The 20,361-nt window shown below is 36.9% G+C and overlaps 2 protein-coding genes across 4 annotated transcripts; one reads left to right on the top strand and one right to left on the bottom strand.

The window, feature by feature from the left end:
- Positions 1–9,607: 9,607 nt before the first annotated feature.
- LOC145008620 (DUF309 domain protein) lies at positions 9,608–10,767 on the top strand. The gene is made up of 3 exons (XM_078967203.1): positions 9,608–10,122; positions 10,196–10,343; positions 10,462–10,767. Exons 1-3 carry the CDS (start codon positions 9,718–9,720, stop codon positions 10,683–10,685), a joined length of 777 nt encoding a protein of 258 aa, XP_078823329.1. The 5' UTR covers positions 9,608–9,717; the 3' UTR covers positions 10,686–10,767.
- On the bottom strand, positions 10,724–16,138 carry LOC145008619 (phosphatidylinositol 4-kinase gamma 8-like). Of its 3 annotated transcripts, none has more exons than XM_078967202.1 (4): positions 15,654–16,138; positions 13,244–13,289; positions 13,093–13,158; positions 10,724–12,758 (listed from the first exon to the last, which is right to left on the bottom strand). In XM_078967202.1, the coding sequence occupies exon 4, from the start codon at positions 12,621–12,623 to the stop codon at positions 11,043–11,045; it is 1,581 nt and encodes a 526-aa protein (XP_078823328.1). In that variant the 5' UTR covers positions 12,624–12,758; positions 13,093–13,158; positions 13,244–13,289; positions 15,654–16,138; the 3' UTR covers positions 10,724–11,042. The 3 variants fall into 3 exon arrangements, with proteins under 3 accessions (XP_078823328.1, XP_078823327.1, XP_078823326.1); XM_078967201.1 differs by lacking the exon at positions 15,654–16,138 and adding an exon at positions 13,366–13,817; XM_078967200.1 differs by lacking the exon at positions 15,654–16,138 and adding an exon at positions 13,526–13,817.
- Between the last annotated feature and the right edge of the window lie 4,223 nt (positions 16,139–20,361).

Raw genomic sequence — 20,361 nt, 5'->3', positions numbered from 1 at the left:
ATTGCTGCGCGGCGCAGCACACGCGCAACACTTTCCCTCTGGCAGCAGTTTGTAGGCTTCAGACTACAAAACCTCTGTGCGTGTGCTGTGTGGCGCAGCACTTGACTTGCCTCTTCTAACCTCTTCACCTTTCATTTTTTCTAAGTGTTTTTTAAGGATTTTGTATAAGCCGATCTAGCAGATCACATAGCATAACATACTCTAAGCAGGATACCGATCTAACAGGTCATTAGCATAGCATCTCCCTATCTCTCAGGATACCGATCTCAATCAGGTCTCTAACATATACCGTCCTAACTCTCAAGATGCAAGCATGACACAACAACAAAATAACAACAACTACCCAGATCTCAATCCGATAAGGGCCGGCCTTGGTGCCTTAGACCCTCTTGATATAGTGAGGATAACTCACCTCGAAACTGTCGGCTGAAAGGATAAGATCCCGCTGCTCCAACTCTGACACGAACTCCTCCACTGAACACCAAAACATTCAATTCAATAAATGCCCTTAATTACCAAATTACCCCTGGAAGATGACTGGTCAACCTTGGACAAAGTCAAAGTCAACCCCCCGACTGACCCTACTCGCCGAGTCAACCCGATGACTCGCCGAGTCCCTATGCTCAGAACTTCCCTCAATCAGCGACCCAACTCGCCGAGTCTCTCCAAGACTCGCCGAGTCCAACAACTCTGAGTCCACCCGCACCCAACTCACCGAGTCATCCCTTGACTCACCGATTCTCGACTCAACTAGGAAATATTGGGACTCTTCGACACGACTCGCCGAGTCCAAGAACAGACTCGCCGAGTCTAAGGCTATCTTCAACCTACTCGCCGAGTTGTTCTTCCAACTCGCCGAGTTCCATGCCATCTTCAAGCAACTCGTCGAGTCCACCCATGTGACTCGCCAAGTATCACCGGTCTGAATCAATTCAGAAGCACTCCAGGCCATGCAATTGATCCAAAACATAGATCCAACCTCCTACAATCCATCCATCACGTAAAGTGGCAAACTTTACGTGAATCCAAAGAGATCTAGGCCTTATTCACCTTAGAACTAAGGTTTGGGACATGATAGCTTCATTAACAACACAAGAACAGAGGCTTTAATGCTCTTAAGATCTCCTCCACTCCAGATCTGAGGTAGCAACCTCAGATCCATCCTTCAAACTCAAGATGCCACACAACTAAGCTTCCCACACAACCCCAAAATGAGAATCTAAGAGAACACAGCCCAAGAATGAAATATTACCTCCAAAGAATGCCCCAACAGCAATGAAACTCGAATCCAAGAAAAGCCCTTTGATCCAAGCCTCTTCTCCTTCAAGATTTCTTCAACAAACACCTCTCCAAGCTCCAATTTGCTCAACAATGGGGTTCCTCCACGAGATTAGGGTTTCTAGGACTCAAGGGGGATCAAGGAGGCTGTGGAGGAAACATAATGATCTTTATATAGGGCTCATTCCCCGGATTTTAGGGTTTTCTTCGCCCAGCACCTACTCGTCGAGTCCATCTTTGGACTCGCCGAGTAGGGCGCTTGACACACGACCACAGTTGCGACTCTACTCGCTGATTCCATCCATGGACTCGCCGAGTCTCCCTTCAAGATTTACACTTCTAGCCCTTCAACTCTACTCTTGCTATTCCGGGATGTTACAGCCTGAATTACATGGAGAGGCCAGTGGCCATTATTGAGAGGAAGGTGAAGGTTCTATGGAACAGAAAGTACTTTTGGTAAAGGTACAGTGGCAGCACTGGAGGGGATCTAAGTTGACTTGGGAGCCGGAGGCAAAGATGCAGGAGCATTACCCCAAGTTATTTACCGCAACAGACTTCGAGGACGAAGTATAGTTCAAGTGGGGAGAATTGTAACACCCCGACTCCCATGTACATTTTTAAAAGCTTTATATTCATTTTATTGAAGGAACTCGACGAATTGGAGGCCCCAACTTGTCATGTCGAACCTAGTCATCCCGCGTGATTTTATAAGGTCTACTCGACGAGTTGGAGAACCCCAACTCGACTAGTATAGGATGTGCATGGAAACCCAAAATTTTAGGGTTTGCACCCTATTTAAAGAACTTATGGTTCGTTTCTAGCCTCCCTCATCGTCATTACAGCCAGAGGAAACCCTAGATCGAGTCCTAAACCCCCATTGTGTGTGTTGAGAGCTTGAAAGGTGTTATTTGTTGATCTTGGAAGGGAAACTTGAAGATTGAGGAGCTTGGATCGAAAAGGAAGAAGTGGATATGTCATCTACTTTGTTTTGGCAACCATCTAAGGTAAAATGCTAATACCTTGACCCTTTCATGCTTGGATCTTCTTCTATGGACATTTATGTTCATTTTTGGGGTTTAATGGAGCTACTCTTGGGTTTGAGCTTGTCACAAGGACATGGTCTCAGATCTGGACTCCTTTAGGCCAGAAATTCATAGAGTTATCAACTTTATCTGGTATTGACCTCTCACCATGCCCTAAACCTCATTCTAGACTTGGTTTTGGTGTTTTAAGCATTTAAGACCTTGTATGCACATAAAGTTTACAACTTTACATGGAATTTGTGCCTTAGGAAGTTAGATCTACAATTTGGAGCTTTAGGGTAGCTTAAAAATGTCTAAATGAGAAATTAACTGAAGGGACTTGACGAGTTGCATGGTTAACTCAATGAGTCAAATGAAGATTCGCCGTTGTTGGTTTCTCCATGGACTCGTCGAGTCAGTGAGACGACTCGACGAGTCAGTTGGGGTTTTTCCTAACATTTTGACACCGCATGGACTCGACGAGTTGTCTGGGAACTCGACCAGTCAACCAGGGTTTTCACGATTTCTTGAGTTCTGGAAGGGCTCGACGAGTCAGTGAGCTACACTCGACGAGTTGGGTCAACATTGATTATTGACCTTAGTCGTTGAGTTTGACTTTGACCAAGGGTTGACCAGTTTGACTGCTAGGGGTATTTTGGTAATTTATGAAAGTTGATCATTTGTAGATGTAGGGGATTGAGTTTGGAGTTGCATTTGGGGAATTTGACATTTATCATCCTGAGCTACTTGTGAGGTGAAGTTGTCCTCACTATACTTAGGGGTCGAAGGCACCAAGGTCGGCCCATTGGATCTGATATCCTAGTAGTTGGTGATATGTTGAGTATGAGTTAGTTATGCATGCTAGTTTGCTATGCCAGTTTGGTAGATCTGTAGGACTACCTGCGTTACTATCTGATTATTTGTATGTGCACTTAGTTGTTATATGTTGACATGTTGTCTGGGATAGGTTGAGGTCGTATTGCTTCGTGTGGTAACCAACAAACCTTGGAGTATGCCAGATATGAGTTGAGGGTCGGGCAAGGCATGCCAGACTCATACTGAGGACTCCTGAGCATTCCAGATACGAGCTGAGGGTTGGGCAGGGCATGCCAGACTCATACTGTGTGCTAATCTTTTGTATTCCAGTCCAAGGACTGAGGAAGCAAGCCATTCATAAGTTGTAGGCTCGAGAGCAATCCAGACTTATGGTGTGGGCTCGGTGGCAAGCCAGATGTGAGTTGTGGGCCTGGAAGGCAAGCCAGAGTCACACTGTAAGCTTGGGGGTAATCCAGTCTGTAAAGATGTGGACCCATTACATGTAGTTATTTGTATATGTGCTATTTTTTGTGTATCGGTATTTTGAGGGAAACTCACTGAACTTCGGGCTTACAGTTTTTGATTTGTTTTAGGTACTTCGGATGATCGCGGGAAGGCGAAGGCGTGACCGTGCACCTCCTCACATTTTATGACTTTGTTTCTAGGATACTCTGATATGGAACTATTTTGAAAACAAGTTTGTAATAAATATTGGGTTTTGAATGATTTAAAATTTTTTAAATTGGCATGATTTTTATAGATGTTACAACTATGTTACAATACCACTTGTTGCAGACAAGTGATAACAATTCGACTCACAAACTTCCAATACTTTTATTCAAGAGCTAAGTGGCTTATATAACCATTACACCAAAGAGATAAAAGGAGAAGAACGAAAATATAGGAGAAAATCAAAACAAACTGCTACTTTCCTAATTATGTGTTCAACACAAGAAAGACGGATATAACCAGGTAATATGGATTACCAAGTCATATTTAACTTATAGCATGGGCCTTATTCCAAACAAACTCAAATAAATGTGGGCTACCGCAAACATAAAGTTCAGCCCAATAAATTCCTTGCCTTAAACAAGTAAGCATTAAGCTTTTTGTTTAACATCTTACACCCCGATTTCCTTCCTAATAAACTCGAATGAATTCAATGTTAATGGTTTGGTCATAATGTCTGCTAATTGTTCCTTTGTTCCACAAAACTTCAGTTGGATGATATATTTATTTACCAATTCTCTGATGTCATGAAAGTGGACATTTATATGCTTTGTTCTTCGATGCATTATCGACTTCTTTGATAGCTTTATGGCTGAACAGTTATCACACATAACCTCCACTGTTCCAGCCTTTTCTTCAACTTCTTCAAGTTCTTCAAGTAACCATTTCATCCATACACAATGACATGCACATGTTGTAGCTGCCACATATTCTAGTTCTATCGTTGATAAGGTGACCACTTCTTGCTTGTGTGAGCTCCAGCATATTGCAACACCACTGAACAAACATACATACCTTGATGTGCTTTCCTGGTCCTCTAGATCACGTGCATAATTGTTGTTTGTGTACACCCTTAACTTATGACTTTGATCCTTCCCGTAGTGTAGCCCATAAATTATAGTCCCTTTTAAATACCTCGGTACTCGCTTTGCCACAACCATGTGTTCCTCTTTGGGTTTTGACATAAATCTTGGTAAGAAGCTGACCACGTACATCAAATCTGGTCATGTTATTGTTAAGTACATGAGACTTCCTATGAGACTCATGCACTTGGTGTTATTCACATCCTTCCCTTCTATAAGCTTCATAAGTTTTGTGCCCGGAACAATTGGATTCTTCACATCATTTGCATCCCAACTTCTGAAACACCTTAAGACCTCATTTTCATATTGTGATTGACACAAAGTGATTCCTTCTAAATTCTGTTTTACTTCCACTCCAAGAAAGAACTTCATATTCCCTAGGTTGGTCATTTCGAATTCATTATGCATAGATCTTTTAAATAACTCACACATCACCGAATCATTTCATGCATAGATTAAATCATCAACATATAAGCTAACAGTGATGATCTTCTCATGCACCTTCTTTACAAAAAGTATATGGTCATGGTTGCTTTTCTTGAACCCTTTACGAATGAAATAGCCTTCAATCCAATTAAACCAGGCTTGGGGAGCTTGCTTTAATCCATACAGTGCACGCCTTAACTTGTACACCTTGGCTTCCTTTCCTTTCTTTATGAATCCCTTTGGTTAGGTGACATGCACTACCTCCTTGATTTCACCATTCAAGAAGGTGCTTTTGATATATAATTGTACACCGTCCACTTTCTTTGTGCTACCAATGCTAATAGAGTTATGATCGTGTCCCAACGAGCTACTGGGGTGAACACTTCATTGTAATCTACACCTTCCAGCTATGCATATCCTTTGACTACTAATATGGCCTTTTACTTTTCAACCTTTTCAAGTTCATTGAGTTTTGTCTTGTACAACCATTTTACCCCTATAGGTTTGGTTCCAACTGGCGGGTCAACCAATTCCCATGTATGATTCCTTTCTATGGTTTTCATCTCAGCATTCATTGCTTGTACCCATTTGTCATATTTGCAGGCTTCTTTATATGTTATCGGCTCATCTGTGGCACTATATATTGCAAGACCAGCTTCATCCTCATTGAACATGTCTTGAACTATGTAATAGTCATTTATTCACACAGGTGGTCTTCAAGTATGAGTGGATGACTCAAGTTGAGGAGTTGGAGTGCTTTGGGCCTGTGAGTTTCCTGAGGTAGGCGAGACAGGGCTGTTAGGATCTTTATGTGTATTTTCAGTTTAGTACATACCTTGAACTGGTGAGCCTGCTGCAACTTTAGAGTTTTGTGTTGAGTTAGGAGGACTTTGTGGTTCTTCTATATTTTCATTCTCTTGTTGATTCTCTTGTACATGTTCATCATCTTCTACTATCAGTTCTTGTGTTTTTTGGTTCTCTTTAGACCAATCCTAGGCCAAATCTTCATGCAAAATCACATCCCTGATGATTATTATTTTCTTGCTTGATGGGTCATGCAATCGATAAGCTTTTGATTATTGACTAACCCGGCCCCAAAAACGCGCACTTATGACTTCTTGCATCCAGTTTTGTTCGTAATTGAGCAGGTATATGGACATACCCTATACATCCAAATACCTTAAAATGCTCAACACTTGGTTTTGATCATGTCCATAACTCTTCAGGTACCTTTTCATCAAGACTCTTGTACATTTATTTAGCACATGGCACACCCACCTTGCTGCTTCTGGCCAGAAATACACAGGCATAGATTTATTAGTTAGTAAACATCGAACCATGTTCATTAGGGTCTAGTTTCGTCACTCTGTCAGGCGGCTGTAAGCTGCCTTTTAATGCCTTGAGCTTCACAAAATTCATTGAATGCATTTGATGTGAATTCACCACCCCTATCACTTCTCAAACATTTGATATTCATGCTAGTTTCATTTTCCACATATCTTTTAAAGCTTTTATATAGTTCAAAACTTTCATCTTTTTTGTAACAAGAAATAAACTCAAGACTTCTGAGTGTAATCATCAATAAACACAAGTATGTACCTCGTTCCGTTGTTTGAGGCGGGAATAATGGGCCCACACAAGTCTGTGTGTATCAATTGTAGTTTCTCTGTTGCATGCCAGTTACTCTTCTTAGGTATCACCTCTCTTTGTTGTTTTCCTATGGCACATGTCTCACATACAACATGTTTTTTAGCAGTCGAGGGTAGTCCTATCACTATTTGCTTTTATAGCATGGTCCTAATGGCTTTGTGGTTGACGTGTCCAAACCTCTTATGCCAAAGTTGGGTCTTGGAATCTTCTCTAACTTGTAGACATTCCAGTTGTTGAGGTTGGAATGAAACATACACAGGCAAGGTTGTAGAACTCGCTACTCGGTACTTGTTCGGCCGACTACCGAGTAACGAGTACTCGGGAGTATTCGGGGAGTACTCGAATTCGGTAACTTATGTATAAATATTTTTAGGGAAATTATATATGTCAAAATCATAAGTTGATTGAAATATATAACAAAATTAGATACATGTGAATGCATAAAAATTGAATAACATACAATGGTCTAACTCATAAATAATTATTGGAAATTTAAGATATATATGTAGTAATGATCACATGTGTGTGTGCTAAATAATAAATCATTAAGTATATTCTACATGTTAATCACCGAGTTGTCCGAGTTTTACAACACTACTTGATTCAGTAAGGGGCCGATCGGGGATTACTCGGATTCTGTAACTCGCCTCGGCAATGGGCCGAGTAAGGAGTACTTGACCGAGTAATCAACTAACTCGGCGAGTTTTACAACACTATACACAAGGAACATCCTGTTCTTTGTCATGTTGGATGATATGATCAAACCTTTTTTTGGCTGGAAGACCATACAAACACCGCCTTTAATGTCAAAAGTCAAGGATTTTTCTTCAAGCTAACCAACACTCATGAGGTTTGATGTCAGTCCTGGTACATAGTACACATTGGTGATCACTTGTGACATGCCATTCACAATGATGTGAATGTCACATCTTCCTTTAACTTCCAGCTTGTGGTCATTTCCCAATATAACCTTGTGTTGCTACGCCTCATCAATATGAATAAACCATTCCTTGACACTTGTCATGTGATTAGAGCAAGCTAAGTCCGAAAAACCAAAATGCCTCTTAATCGTGCTTGTCTTCTTTTACTGTTGCCATCAACATTTTGGTTTCTTTTTCGTATTCTTCAATATCAACAGCAGCCATTAATAAAATTTCTTCATTGTCTTCAAATTCTTTATAGTTTACTTGTCAGTTATCATTTGGACATTCATATTGAAAGTGTCCCAACTGATGGCATTTATAACATTCAATCTAAGACTTATCAAATTGTGGTATGTTCTCGCCTTGTGCTCTTCCTCGGCCACGCCCTCTTTCTCTGTTTGAGTTTCCTCTACCTCTGCCTCTTCCACGTCCAGTACTTCGATTGCTTTCAACTTTTAGGACTTGTTCACCGTTCACCTTTCTTCTGATTTTTTGTTCATGAATCAGTAGTGTGCTTTGAAGTTCATCCATTGTTATAGGATCAAGATCCCTTGATTCTTCTATGGTGCAGACCACAAAGTTAAACCTTTATGGCATTGTTCTTAGTACTTTTTCTACAATCTTCACATCACTCATATCTTCACCTGCATTACGCATATTGTTTGAGATGACCATGACACTCCCAAAGTAATCCGTAACAGTTTCTCCAGCTTTCATCTCTAGCATTTTGAAGTCTCTATGAAGTCGCTGCAATTAAGCTCATTTTACTCTGGCATTTGCTTGGTATTTGAGTTTCATAGCATCCCATATCTGCTTAGATGTATGCTTCTATTGGATTGTCTTTAGAATCGATTTGTCTATCGATTGGAACAGATAATTGCAGGCTTTAAGTATTTAAGCTTGCTTTCTTCATAGTTTTTATGTTGTGTCTTTGTTGCCTGCTCCCCTGGCCCGATTACTTGGTACCCCTTATCCATTACTCGCCAATATTCTTTTGATCGGAGAAGAATTTCCATCACCATGCTCCAATGATCATAATCTCCATCAAATTTTGGTACACTGGGACCATGAAACTTCATGGTCTTGTTTCTTCCCCCATAGTTGCGATCTCTTGAATACTCTTAGGAACTTTCGAGAATGGAATTGTGCTCTGATACCAGTTGTTGCAGACAAGTGATAACAAGATTGAATTAACTCACAAACTTCAAATACTTTTATTCAAGAGCTAAGTGGCTTAGATAGCCATTACACCAAAATGATAAAAGGAGAACGAAAATAGAGAAAATCAAAACAAACTTCTACTTTCCTAATTCTGAGTTCAACAAGAGAAAGACGGATATGACCAGGTAATATGGATTGCCAGGTCATAATTAACTTATGGCACTCTAATAAACGTGGGTTACCCCAAACATAGAGTTCAGCCCAATATACTCTAAGGATTTTATTATTTATGTATCAAAGTTCCAATAAAAATACTTGTATGCGTTAAAAACCCCAGGTTGAACAGATAAATGCATTAAAAAATGACATATTTTAACATATAATTTGACCCCAGGTTCAGCAGATAAATGCATTAAAAAGTGATAGATTTTAACGTATACTACTATAACTACAGTTAGTGGGGAACTCGCTTTTGGGAAAAACAACTAATAATAACAAATCTTGGTGTAAATGAGATCGTCAAGAATGCCATAACTAGCTTTTTCAAAGATCCAAATTTGGGTACTATCAAAAGTGGATGTACATAATCAAAATTGGCCGTTTGTCTTTATTTCCAGAGACCGTTCGACTTAAATACTAGTTTTATATATTAATATAGTTAATTGGCCGGTGTTTAACCCTTTACAAACTTCTGTACCAGGTTGCATAGAAGATTTTTTTTTAAGGCCAAATATTGTGGTTGGAAAAAGTCGATGACTCGGACTCTGAAAACCTTACAACCACAAAAACCATAAATCCACGCAAATAAGCTAAAACAGAAAAGAAATCGAAGCAAATAGAAAACAAATCATGGCTGTTTGCTCACTCCCACTAATCAAAATCCCCCTCCTATTACCTTCTCTTCTTCTAGGAGTAGGAACTCTACCATCAAATTCTATCTCCCGCCATTTCCCATCTTCCTATTACAAAAATCAATTCTCATCATCATCCAACTACAACTACAAGCCATCAGCATCGTATCGTTTTCCTCCTGGTAGACGTTCCATCGAAGAAGACGAAGATGACGATGATGAAGATGATTTGGTCGGTGGTGGCGCTAAGTTCACAGAGGCGGTGGCGCTGTTTAACAGCAGAGATTACCACGGATGCCATGACTTTCTAGAATCAATTTGGAACGATTCCGAAGATCCCATCAGATCCCTCGTTCACGGAATCCTACAGTGCGCCGTCGGCTTCCACCATCTCTTCAATCAGGTAGGTCACTTTCTCATCCAATTCCAACAATTAATTAATTAACTTTCATCTCATATGTTTTTTATTTTAACAGAATCATAAAGGCGCGATGATGGAGATCGGAGAGGGAGTCTGCAAGTTACGAAAACTAAATTTCGACTCCGGACCTTTTCATCAATTCGAAAGAGACATGTCTGCAGTTCTCGATTTCATTTATCACACCCAGATAGAGTTCGCCGCCTGTAAGTTTAGTTTTTTTTTTTTTTTTTTTTTTTTTTTTTTTGTATTACACAAAAATTATCCAGTGAGTTTTGCATAAGATTAATTAATACTCTTAGTTGTATATTATTAATTAATCAGGTAGCGAAGACATGTGTGTTGCTATGGATCAATCGGAAACCTCATACAAACTTCTGGGTGGTTATGGCGCCGGAAAACATCTATACTGGTTAGAAATGGATGGATCTGCAAGCTTATATATAGTTTTTTGCCCTGATAGATCTAATACTAGTGATAACCAGCCAAGGGTTAGACTTCCAATTCTTTACGCTTCTCAAGAACATCTTATGGACTTATTAATATGATGTGATTGACGATTATTGTACGTTTAAGATTTGTTAGATTTCAATCGCAAAGGGAAATCATGAAACTATATTTAGAGAGACAGATATGTGCATACAATCCAGTAATTACAAATAAAAGTTGATAAAAATAAGACAACCTAAAGGGCAGATGGAAAGGATGGCAAGATTAGCCCTTCGCTTTTCCGACACATACAAATTATCTACAACCTACAACATGAGTGGTAGTTTTTTTTGGCTATGTTTATAATGTACAGTTACTTGTTGAAGAAGAAGATGATGATGATGATCATTGATCAATAACAAAGCGAAAATCAGTTTAGTACCTGTTTTTGTTCACGAAATCTCAATCGTTCTCTTTCAGAATTCACAAGAACTTCCTAACCTCTGTTTAAACAAGCTCGTGCTCTTTTTCTCCTCAAAAGCCTCTGGCAAAAGCTCCTCAAAACACTCCAAGAACAATAACCATTCGTCTTCCTTAATTTCCTCAAACGAAACACACACCCCATTCTCATGATTGTTGTTATGACCCGCAAAACTTACACTTCTTAGTATCATCGGATTCGGACCACACCCACCCTCTTTTATATCACATTCTTGTACTAATCTTGCCAAACGCGCATCAATCGCTGAAAATTTCATTGTTTTTTGTGGTTTTACGGATGCCGGATGCATTGAAACGTCATCCTTCATGTTCAAATTCTCATCAAACGCAAACATTTCAGCATCTTTAACTTCATTAATTGTGTTTGTTGTTAATTCGGACTCCAACTTAGCTTTCGCGTTCATGCAAATATTTTCCAAAATACTCCAATTCTCCTCACCTCCGATGAACTCTCTAGTCATCATTTGACCGATATCAGCAAGGGAAAGTCCAGCACGTGTCGCCCTTTTCAAGAAAATTGTACAAAGTATGAAAACACGTACAGAGCATTCTCGGATTAAAGGAAGTTCAGTTCTTAAAAGTTCAGCATCTTTAAACGGGTCAAGATTTGAGATATACTCGGCTTCTGTTTCTGAAAAGGGCATTGCACTTTGGGGCCAATGGAGCCATTCGAAATACGGGTCGTCTAATGATTCGGGTAAACAAAACCCGTGATCAATTGGGATAAGTTCAGCCACCCCAGCAGCATAACTTCCATGGAAATTCCTCACAAGCATGTTTCCTGCGTGTCTGTCCAGATTAAGAAGCCGGATATCAAGGATCCCGATACGGTGAACTGAACTGATTGAGAATCCGGAAGGTCCCAAATCTCCTGCATCTGTTTCGTGCTCTACATATCGTTGTATTGATGTGATTTTGAAGGGTGGAGATGAAGTTGAAGTTGAAGTTGAATTGTTTATGTTGAACGTGACATGACAGATTTTGACAAGTGCTGAAGGAGGGACACCTGCAAAACCATCATGGTCAAGCAAATAAGCAGCGAGTTCCCGGAGCCCCGTTTCGCCGACTCGGATGGAGCGTTTCATCCCGGGTTGACCCAGCATCCGACCCGCAAACCCTTTAGGATTGTTGAATGCTAGTGGTTCTTCATCGGCTGGCTTAACAACTGCAATAGTGTTGCCTTTTCTTGACTGTAGATAGTAGGCCCCACCAAGACCACTGGACACGGGTTTGGGTTTGACCCCGGATGCTAATGCGATTGCAACCTCGGCTACAAGGGCGTGAACCATTGGAGCCTTACGACCGCTGATGATTTCGATTCGTGGATTTGGGGATTCAAACTCTTCCTTTGCTTTTGTGGCTAAGGAAAGGCATGGGGTGGAATAGCTTCTGTGAAAATTAGGGGTGAGATTGGAGGGATGTGTGATGTTGTGGGTGAATTCAAGCATGGTAGGATCGAAGTGAGAGTAAGATTGGAGTCTGCATCTTGGGAGTCGAGCAAGTGGCCTAAATCCATGAGGATGATCAACAACTACAGCCATCCTGGTGTATATCATCAAGGTATGAATGGCTGCAACACATGCTAAAAGAGCAGGTTCTAAGAAAATTTTTCAGAGGGTTCGTCTTTCCCTAGGAGATTAGCCATCACATGTCTGCCAAAAAAATCAAAATAACAAGTAGCTACAATTGACCTGCAGATACATTAACCATAATTAGAACGTGCATACATGATCGATCATCTATACTATACTTCCCCTACTTTACCAAAAACATTACGGCGAACAATGTTCGTTATTAATCGCAGCATTCATGTTCTTTCCAAAATTTCAGGCGAAAATTACAATTTGCTGATTGTTATTTATTTCAAATCAAATTTATGGTATGGATTTATCATTATCACGATTTACATTAGCAGTGGAGTGAATTGCAACTTTTCATGACCTAAAATAATAATTATGGGATTCCTAAAACTGTAAGGAAAATAGAAACGTAAATTCATAGGGAGAGGAATATATATGTTCTCACTTGACATTGGCATATTAAATAATTCATATGTCAACTGCAAGATCCAGGTCGCTAATCTCCGACCACCTGTGGAATTAAAACGGAAATTAGAACAATACGCGCTTCAGATCTTCGATCTATTGAAATGTGTAATAAATGTTGCAGTTGATACCATCGTTAATTCCCTCGCTCCTCCGGTGATAGATTGCCACAATTAACTGCAAGAGGAAATAAAATAAAATAAAAATCGCATGTTAATGTTAATTTTAATGCGTGTGATCTGGAAATTGGAACCTTTGGCCTTGAAATGAATGTAATACTACTCCTCCATTCCAAAATCCACGAGCACTTGGTCTTTGTGAATAACAAAAACAAAGTGTTGTAAAATTGACGAACGGAGGAGAGGATTGGATTAAAAGAGAAAAAGGAGGATGAGAAGAGAAGAGAAAGAGACCCTGAACACTGGTGAGGCATTCAGGGAGAGCGGAATCGGCAATTTGGAGAGCGCGAGAGAGAAAGATGAATTCCGTCACGAAAAAAGCCTTTGTAATATAAAATGTAGAACGACGAAGAAGAAAGAAAGAAAAAACGAATCCCCCACCCCTTTCCTCTCTCTCTCTCTCTCCTTCCTTCATCTGCCTTTAAACAAAATGCATTTCACCTACAAAATAGGGCGGGTGTAGGTCTTTAAAATATTAAAATAACAAAATAACCCAACCGGTTCGCTATTCCCTTACAACGGTTCACTCCCAACCCAATTTTCGAACCGTTTATGTAATTCACACGACAATATAACAAATTTAAATATATATATATATATATATATATATATATATATATATATATATATATATATATATATATATAAAATAAAGGAAAGGAAATATGCTTATTAACCAAGATGCAGCGGAACTAGGGATCAGCAAAGATCCAAATCCGACAGGATCCAGACCGGGAACCAATTGAAAGGGAAAAATAGAATCGGGAACCCGACCACCATAGCCTAAACTAGCGTCAGTGTCGGTTATCGATTCCAAAACATGATTTCTGTCCAAAGTCATTTTTAGCCCTATGATATAGCACTTTTTAACCCTTTTACAATCGAAATCACTTTCTGACTTCACAACTTTCAAATGTTACCAACCTCATGTTCAAAAAAAAAAAAAAAAAAAACAAATTATACGATTTTTACAACATAACAACTACCAGATTTCTGCCCAAAGTCATTATCCAGCTCTTTGTTGTAGCACTTTTTTAACCGTTTTACATTCGAAATCACTTCATGACTTGTAAATAAGAACTAAAGCAGACTCTTACAGCTTTCAAATGGTGAAAACCTCATGTTCATTGGATTTTTCAATAATTTTATACAAATTTCATAACACATCATATTACACAATTTTATGTCCAATTTTAAATCCGGTCTGGTCCGGTTCTTTCATCGGAACCACTGAACCAGAAACCCCAAAATCTAATAAACCGGGAACCATAAAAACCGGTATAGGTCGATTTGGTTCAGTCCAAACCCTCCAAATCCTCATGCCTAAGCGAAAATCTTGAAAGAATTTAACTGAAAATATAGCAACGTACTTTTTTAATTATTTTCCATAGCATCCTACTTTCATTTATTTTTAATACTTCAAAAAATCTTACCCAAAACTTCATTCAAACACAAAGCAATATTTTAGTAGAGTTTTGAAAGTATCATGCGCTAAGGGAAAAAATGTAAGTACAATGATTTGATGGAAAGATTTTTTAAAGTATAATGGTTTGATAAAAGAAGAATTGAAAGAATAATGTTGTAATAGAAAGTAATGAAAGTAAGATGCTATTATTTATAATCGTTAGAGTTTTGAGTGTAACCAGGACCGGTCCATTGGTTTTCAATGCCCAGGGCAAAATAATTAAATCATGCCCCTATATTTTAAGATATATATAACAAATAGTTATGAACGAAATAAATGAAATGTAATAACTAAAGAACAAAATAACTAGCAAATAATTAACAATTAAATATGTTATTTTATTTTAGAAAATATTTATCAACATACCCACTTTGGTTCCAACCATTATGAAACAACCTACCTCATAAAAAAGCCAGCAGCAAGCTGGACACAGATACAATGAGTTCAAGATTAAAGGATAGTACATCAATTAATCAAAATATACATAAACATTAAAGTTTGAAAGAGAGAACATCAATTTGAGAGGTAATTAGTGTAGTAGGTTAGGTAGTCGAATCTTCAACCATGAAATAATAACAATCAACTCTTAAACCCTCACCAAAAATACCAATCAAGTTTTGATTTGATTGTAGTAAGAATAACCAATTACCAACAGTTACACCATCAATCCTTTTAAAAGCCAATATGATAAAATCAACCATTAAAACGAACCAAAGGCATAATGGTCAAAACTCTAGATTTAACACTTCACAAAAAAAAAAAAAAAAAAAACTTCTACGAAATTCATTAGAAATCTGCAATCATCAAGGGACGAATAAGTCAATTTTTCAAGGAAACTTCCCAGCATTATCAATCTAAAATAAAAGATTACGAGGTGCAAGAATGTCACTAAACCACCTTTGTCATTCCGCCAAAAAATAACCACAAGGCAGCATCAGCACCACCAAAGAAGCGAAAGTAGACCATAAGTAGCGTGAAGGGCAAAACGGTCAAATAGCCCAAATAACATCAATCTTCAAACTTCCAAATTAGAGAGATCAATACAACTAAGAGCAAAGTTATCCAATAAAAACCAGCAGCAGACCATTAAATCAATCGATGATCAAGTATGAGGGGAAAATTGCGTGAAATAGTCACGTCTCCTCGGTTCCCTAATTCACATGAAGCAAGACGTGTCTTCGTCTTCTGATCTTGGAAATTACTGATGCGTGCTAGTTTTCCTTTGCCGATGTGGTAATAAGTGATAACCTACACTGACTTGGACTTGGTGGATAAAAATTTAGGCCAAAATAATATCAAACCTGGACCAAATCTGATGCCCCTATTATTGTGATGCCCTGCGCTGTGCCCCGCTCGCCCAGCCCTTGGGCCGGCCCTGAGTGTAACAACCCTCGCTCGGGTACGTAGTTTGAAAACACACATTTAAAACCATTATATATATATATATATATATATATATATATATATATATATATATATATATATATATATATATATATATATATATATATATATATATAGGTTTTAAAAGCTTTGTAGAATAACAAATGGTCCCAAAAGTGTTCAAAGTGTTTGATTGTTTCATAATGTGAGGTGTTAATAGGTATCATAAACAAGGTTCAAGTTCACTACAAGTCAGGGTCTTTTCAAATGTTTTGGACCTCTAGTCTCTTAAATTCTTAAATCTGAACACACATAAAAATAAGTTAGGCAGTGGATTTGTCTAGTAAGCTATTCGAGATTGGTTCATTTAGAGAGTGAGGATGTAAACCCAACTAACTCGAACCAAACCTCCAAATAGAAGTTCAAATACTATAACACTTGGGGTTTAATAACCCAAATTAAATTAATGGGTCTTATATGCCCACAGGATCGACATCAAACCATATTATTCCAAAAGAACTCATAATTCCCACAATTTGAATAAAAGGGATAAACCATGATTATGTCATAAAATGAGATGCAATGCATGCAACTATTCACACCCTTTGTCAATCTCATACATTCGACTCACAAATTTGGCGGCTTGAATATTCCAGACTCGTGGTTAGTGTCATCAAGGAACCACTACCAGCTTTTGTCCCATATTTTCAACGTTAGGCAATTAGGGGAGCCACCACCCTATGACGCACAAGGGGTAGCTAGCCTACATGTTCACCTTAGGATTAATCCATTAACCCCAGTCGTCTCACTAGAAGTTGTAAAGTGTCATATATGTATAGTACCATCTTAAGAACCTATTATAATTATATTGTAATTATTAGGAGTTCAGGATGGAAGCATACAACAGATACATTTTGTATGTGACCTTCTAATGTTTGCACCTAATTTTTCTTTGATATTTCCACACCTGTATAACCACTTTCTCACAAATTTACATTGTGGCTCAAGGTTAAGCTATTAAAATCATATAAGTTATAACTAATCCCGAACAATATCAGCCAATTTCATTCCAAATTACATCAGTCATTAACATAGATAATGACATACTACTACATGAGATATAAGATGTGCGTCATTACCATGGTTCCTGTCATGTGCAACTTTCATGTGCAAAAATCCAGTTATTAGTTCCGGTCAAAACATATCAACCACGATTTTCACTTTGTTAGGGAGCAAATTGAAACAGGGGATCTAAACAATTGTCATGTTTCTTCTTCTGATCAGGCAGTTGATATATTTACAAAGCCTTTGAGTAAGGACAAACTTAGCAATCTACATTCCAAGCTTCAATTCAAACTTGTCGTTCAGCTTGCTAGGGGTGATAACTTAATATTTATTATTCTTAGTCAATACTCAATAGATATTTATTACACTTTGACTTAGTACATAGTTTGCTTGCACGTGGGTTCTATAGTTAAGTAATTTGTTACTATATATATATATATATATATATATATATATATATATATATATATATATATATATATATATATATATATATATATATATATATATATATATATGGTTAGGATTAAATGTGAAGAGTACATGTTATTGGTAGCATTTACTATATAATTGCATTTAATTAATTGCAATAATTGTTTTATATATATATATATATATATATATATATATATATATATATATATATATATATATATATATATATATATATATATATATATATATATATATATATATATGTATATGGAAGATGAATTTCATTGAATATCAATTTAAATTTAATTTTTATTTTATTTTTGTACTGTAATCGTTTTTTACACAATACTTAAAAATATGAAATATATTTCATTCTTTAAGAATTAGGTTTTTCTTTTTTCACCACCTATAATATTTGATTTTTTTTCTTGATCATGAGAACAATTAAGAATGAATTGTTCGTGATTTATTTTATGTCATTCTTATTCTTATGAATTACAATTGTTTAATAATTCTCAGGGTTGATACAACATTACGAAATTCTTGTAGAACAAGAAATTAATTAGATGTCATAACTGATATTCTTGAAGAATAGTTTAACATTCTTAAAGAATAAGACGTTAATTTCAAGTGCATAAGCAACATTTTTGAAATAGTAACAAATATATTCTTGAAGAATAAGGCAGGAAATAAAATAAGAACCTAAAATTCATATATAAAAATATGACATTCTCATAAGGGTGAAGATAGTTTAAAACTACAAATCTAACATTCTCATGAGAATGAAAATAAAGTACAATTGCATAACCATTATGGCTCAATATTTGTACAATACGAGGAACTAACTACTTCAATGAAGGTGTTATAGGTCTGTATTGGCTTGCTAGAACATCGATAAGGAACCACGTGGTGTGGAGCTCTTTTTTGTTCTATAAGAAGAGCATGGTGAAAAGATTATCTAGTGCCCTTGCTTGAAAACAAATCATCCATCCTACGTGACCTTCACGCACCATTTATCTTTACTAAATTCAAGCCCTTGATCATAACATTTTGTGAGAATAAATGCCATGAAATCGAATTATATGAGGATAACATTTTATGAGAATGGTTGTTGTCAAGCTTTTATCCCTTGTTCATGACCTGCGAAAACAAGTGAAAAGAATTAAAAAAAAAAAAAAAAAACCAAAAAAAAAAAAAAAAAAAAACCAAAATTCCCAAATTTCAAATGCTTTTTTCATCTCCCAAATATTTAAAAAAAAAAAAAGTGAAACAGCTTCATTATACCATCGCAACATACATTATGAAAGAATATTGCAGCAACAAAGAGGAAGAACAAAATCTCCGCTTTTATTTTGATAACATACTGAAAGAATATTGAAAAACATTATGAAAGAAGAATCAAAACTCAAAATAATTAAAACCAAATCAAATTACATCCAATTTACATGGTGATAGAATGAGAGTTGAAATCAATGAACATGTTAAAGAGCTAATCGACAGAGACTAGATGGTGGCTTGATGATCGTAGTGTAGGGTTTCCAAGAAAGAGAGATGTTTTGCTGGTGATTAGTAATTAATCCCTAAAATGGTGTATTTTAAATGAATTTATCACATAAACATGATAAAACTTGCAATTTACTTGATTTTAAAGGCAAGATTACTATATTAAAAATAAAATGAAGTCATTAGTCTCTACTTGTTTGGCATATAGTCAACTCAAAGAACATGATAAAATTCAAGAAGACAGTATGTACAATTCTGAAAGAATATTGCAACAACAAAGAGGAAAAACAAAATCACTACCTTTATTTTGGCAGCATTACGAAAAAATATTGAAAAACATTATGAAAGAATATTGTAGTATGTATTCTTAAACAAGCAATGTATTCTTAAAGAATACTATAGTATGTATTCTTAAAGAATATTGTAGTATGTCATCATTTATTATTTATTAAAATTCTCAAAGTGCAGATAAAGTTATCATCATCTTCCTATAAACTTGCTTCAGAATTGTATAAAATTTATGAATTAGATGATAGTTCAAGGTCTACATAACACTAGAACGAATAAAGAACATATGTATAATAGGAAAGTAAAGGCAACAATATACAAATCTGGTAACCATATGCATAGAAACACGACCAGCAAAGAAATTTTTCATCAAAGCAAGAAGAAATTAATACAAGAAAAAGGAATAAATAGATTTGATAGAACAACTTACATAATTTCTTGTATAGAAGATAAATGCTCCATATATTGAAAGAAAGGTCCAGAATCACCCAAACTGCAAATATTGGAAGAAAGGTCCAGAATCGGCCAAAACAATGACGAACGGATTTTTAAATGAAGACGATAATTCTAGTATTTTTCTTAAAACTGATGAATAAAGATTGACTTGCAGGTCTATATTCTTCATCTTGAAATCAATTTGAAGCTGTTGAAATCCTGACATATCCATGTCACACAGGTCCAATAACAGAGCAATGGAAGGCCATTGTTGTATGATGGTGCTGATTACACTTGTAGGAAAATCTATCGACTCCAATAAAATGATAAATCGTTACTCAACATAAGGGAAAATAAACAACAAAATTGATCTAAAAATGGCTTCCAGAGTAACACATTTTCAAGTCTCCTAAGACATCTTAATTTCTGACTTCAAACACTATCCCAGGCTCCAATATTTGTTTTGTTGGAATCAAAACATTGTTTTTCAAAAGTG

This window comes from Lactuca saligna, chromosome 8, assembly GCF_052625555.1.
Source record: "Lactuca saligna cultivar CGN05327 chromosome 8, ASM5262555v1, whole genome shotgun sequence".
Classification (NCBI taxonomy): Eukaryota; Viridiplantae; Streptophyta; class Magnoliopsida; order Asterales; family Asteraceae; genus Lactuca; species Lactuca saligna.
The sequence above is the reverse complement of the archived record's forward strand: the minus strand, read 5'-3'. Positions and strand labels throughout refer to the sequence as shown.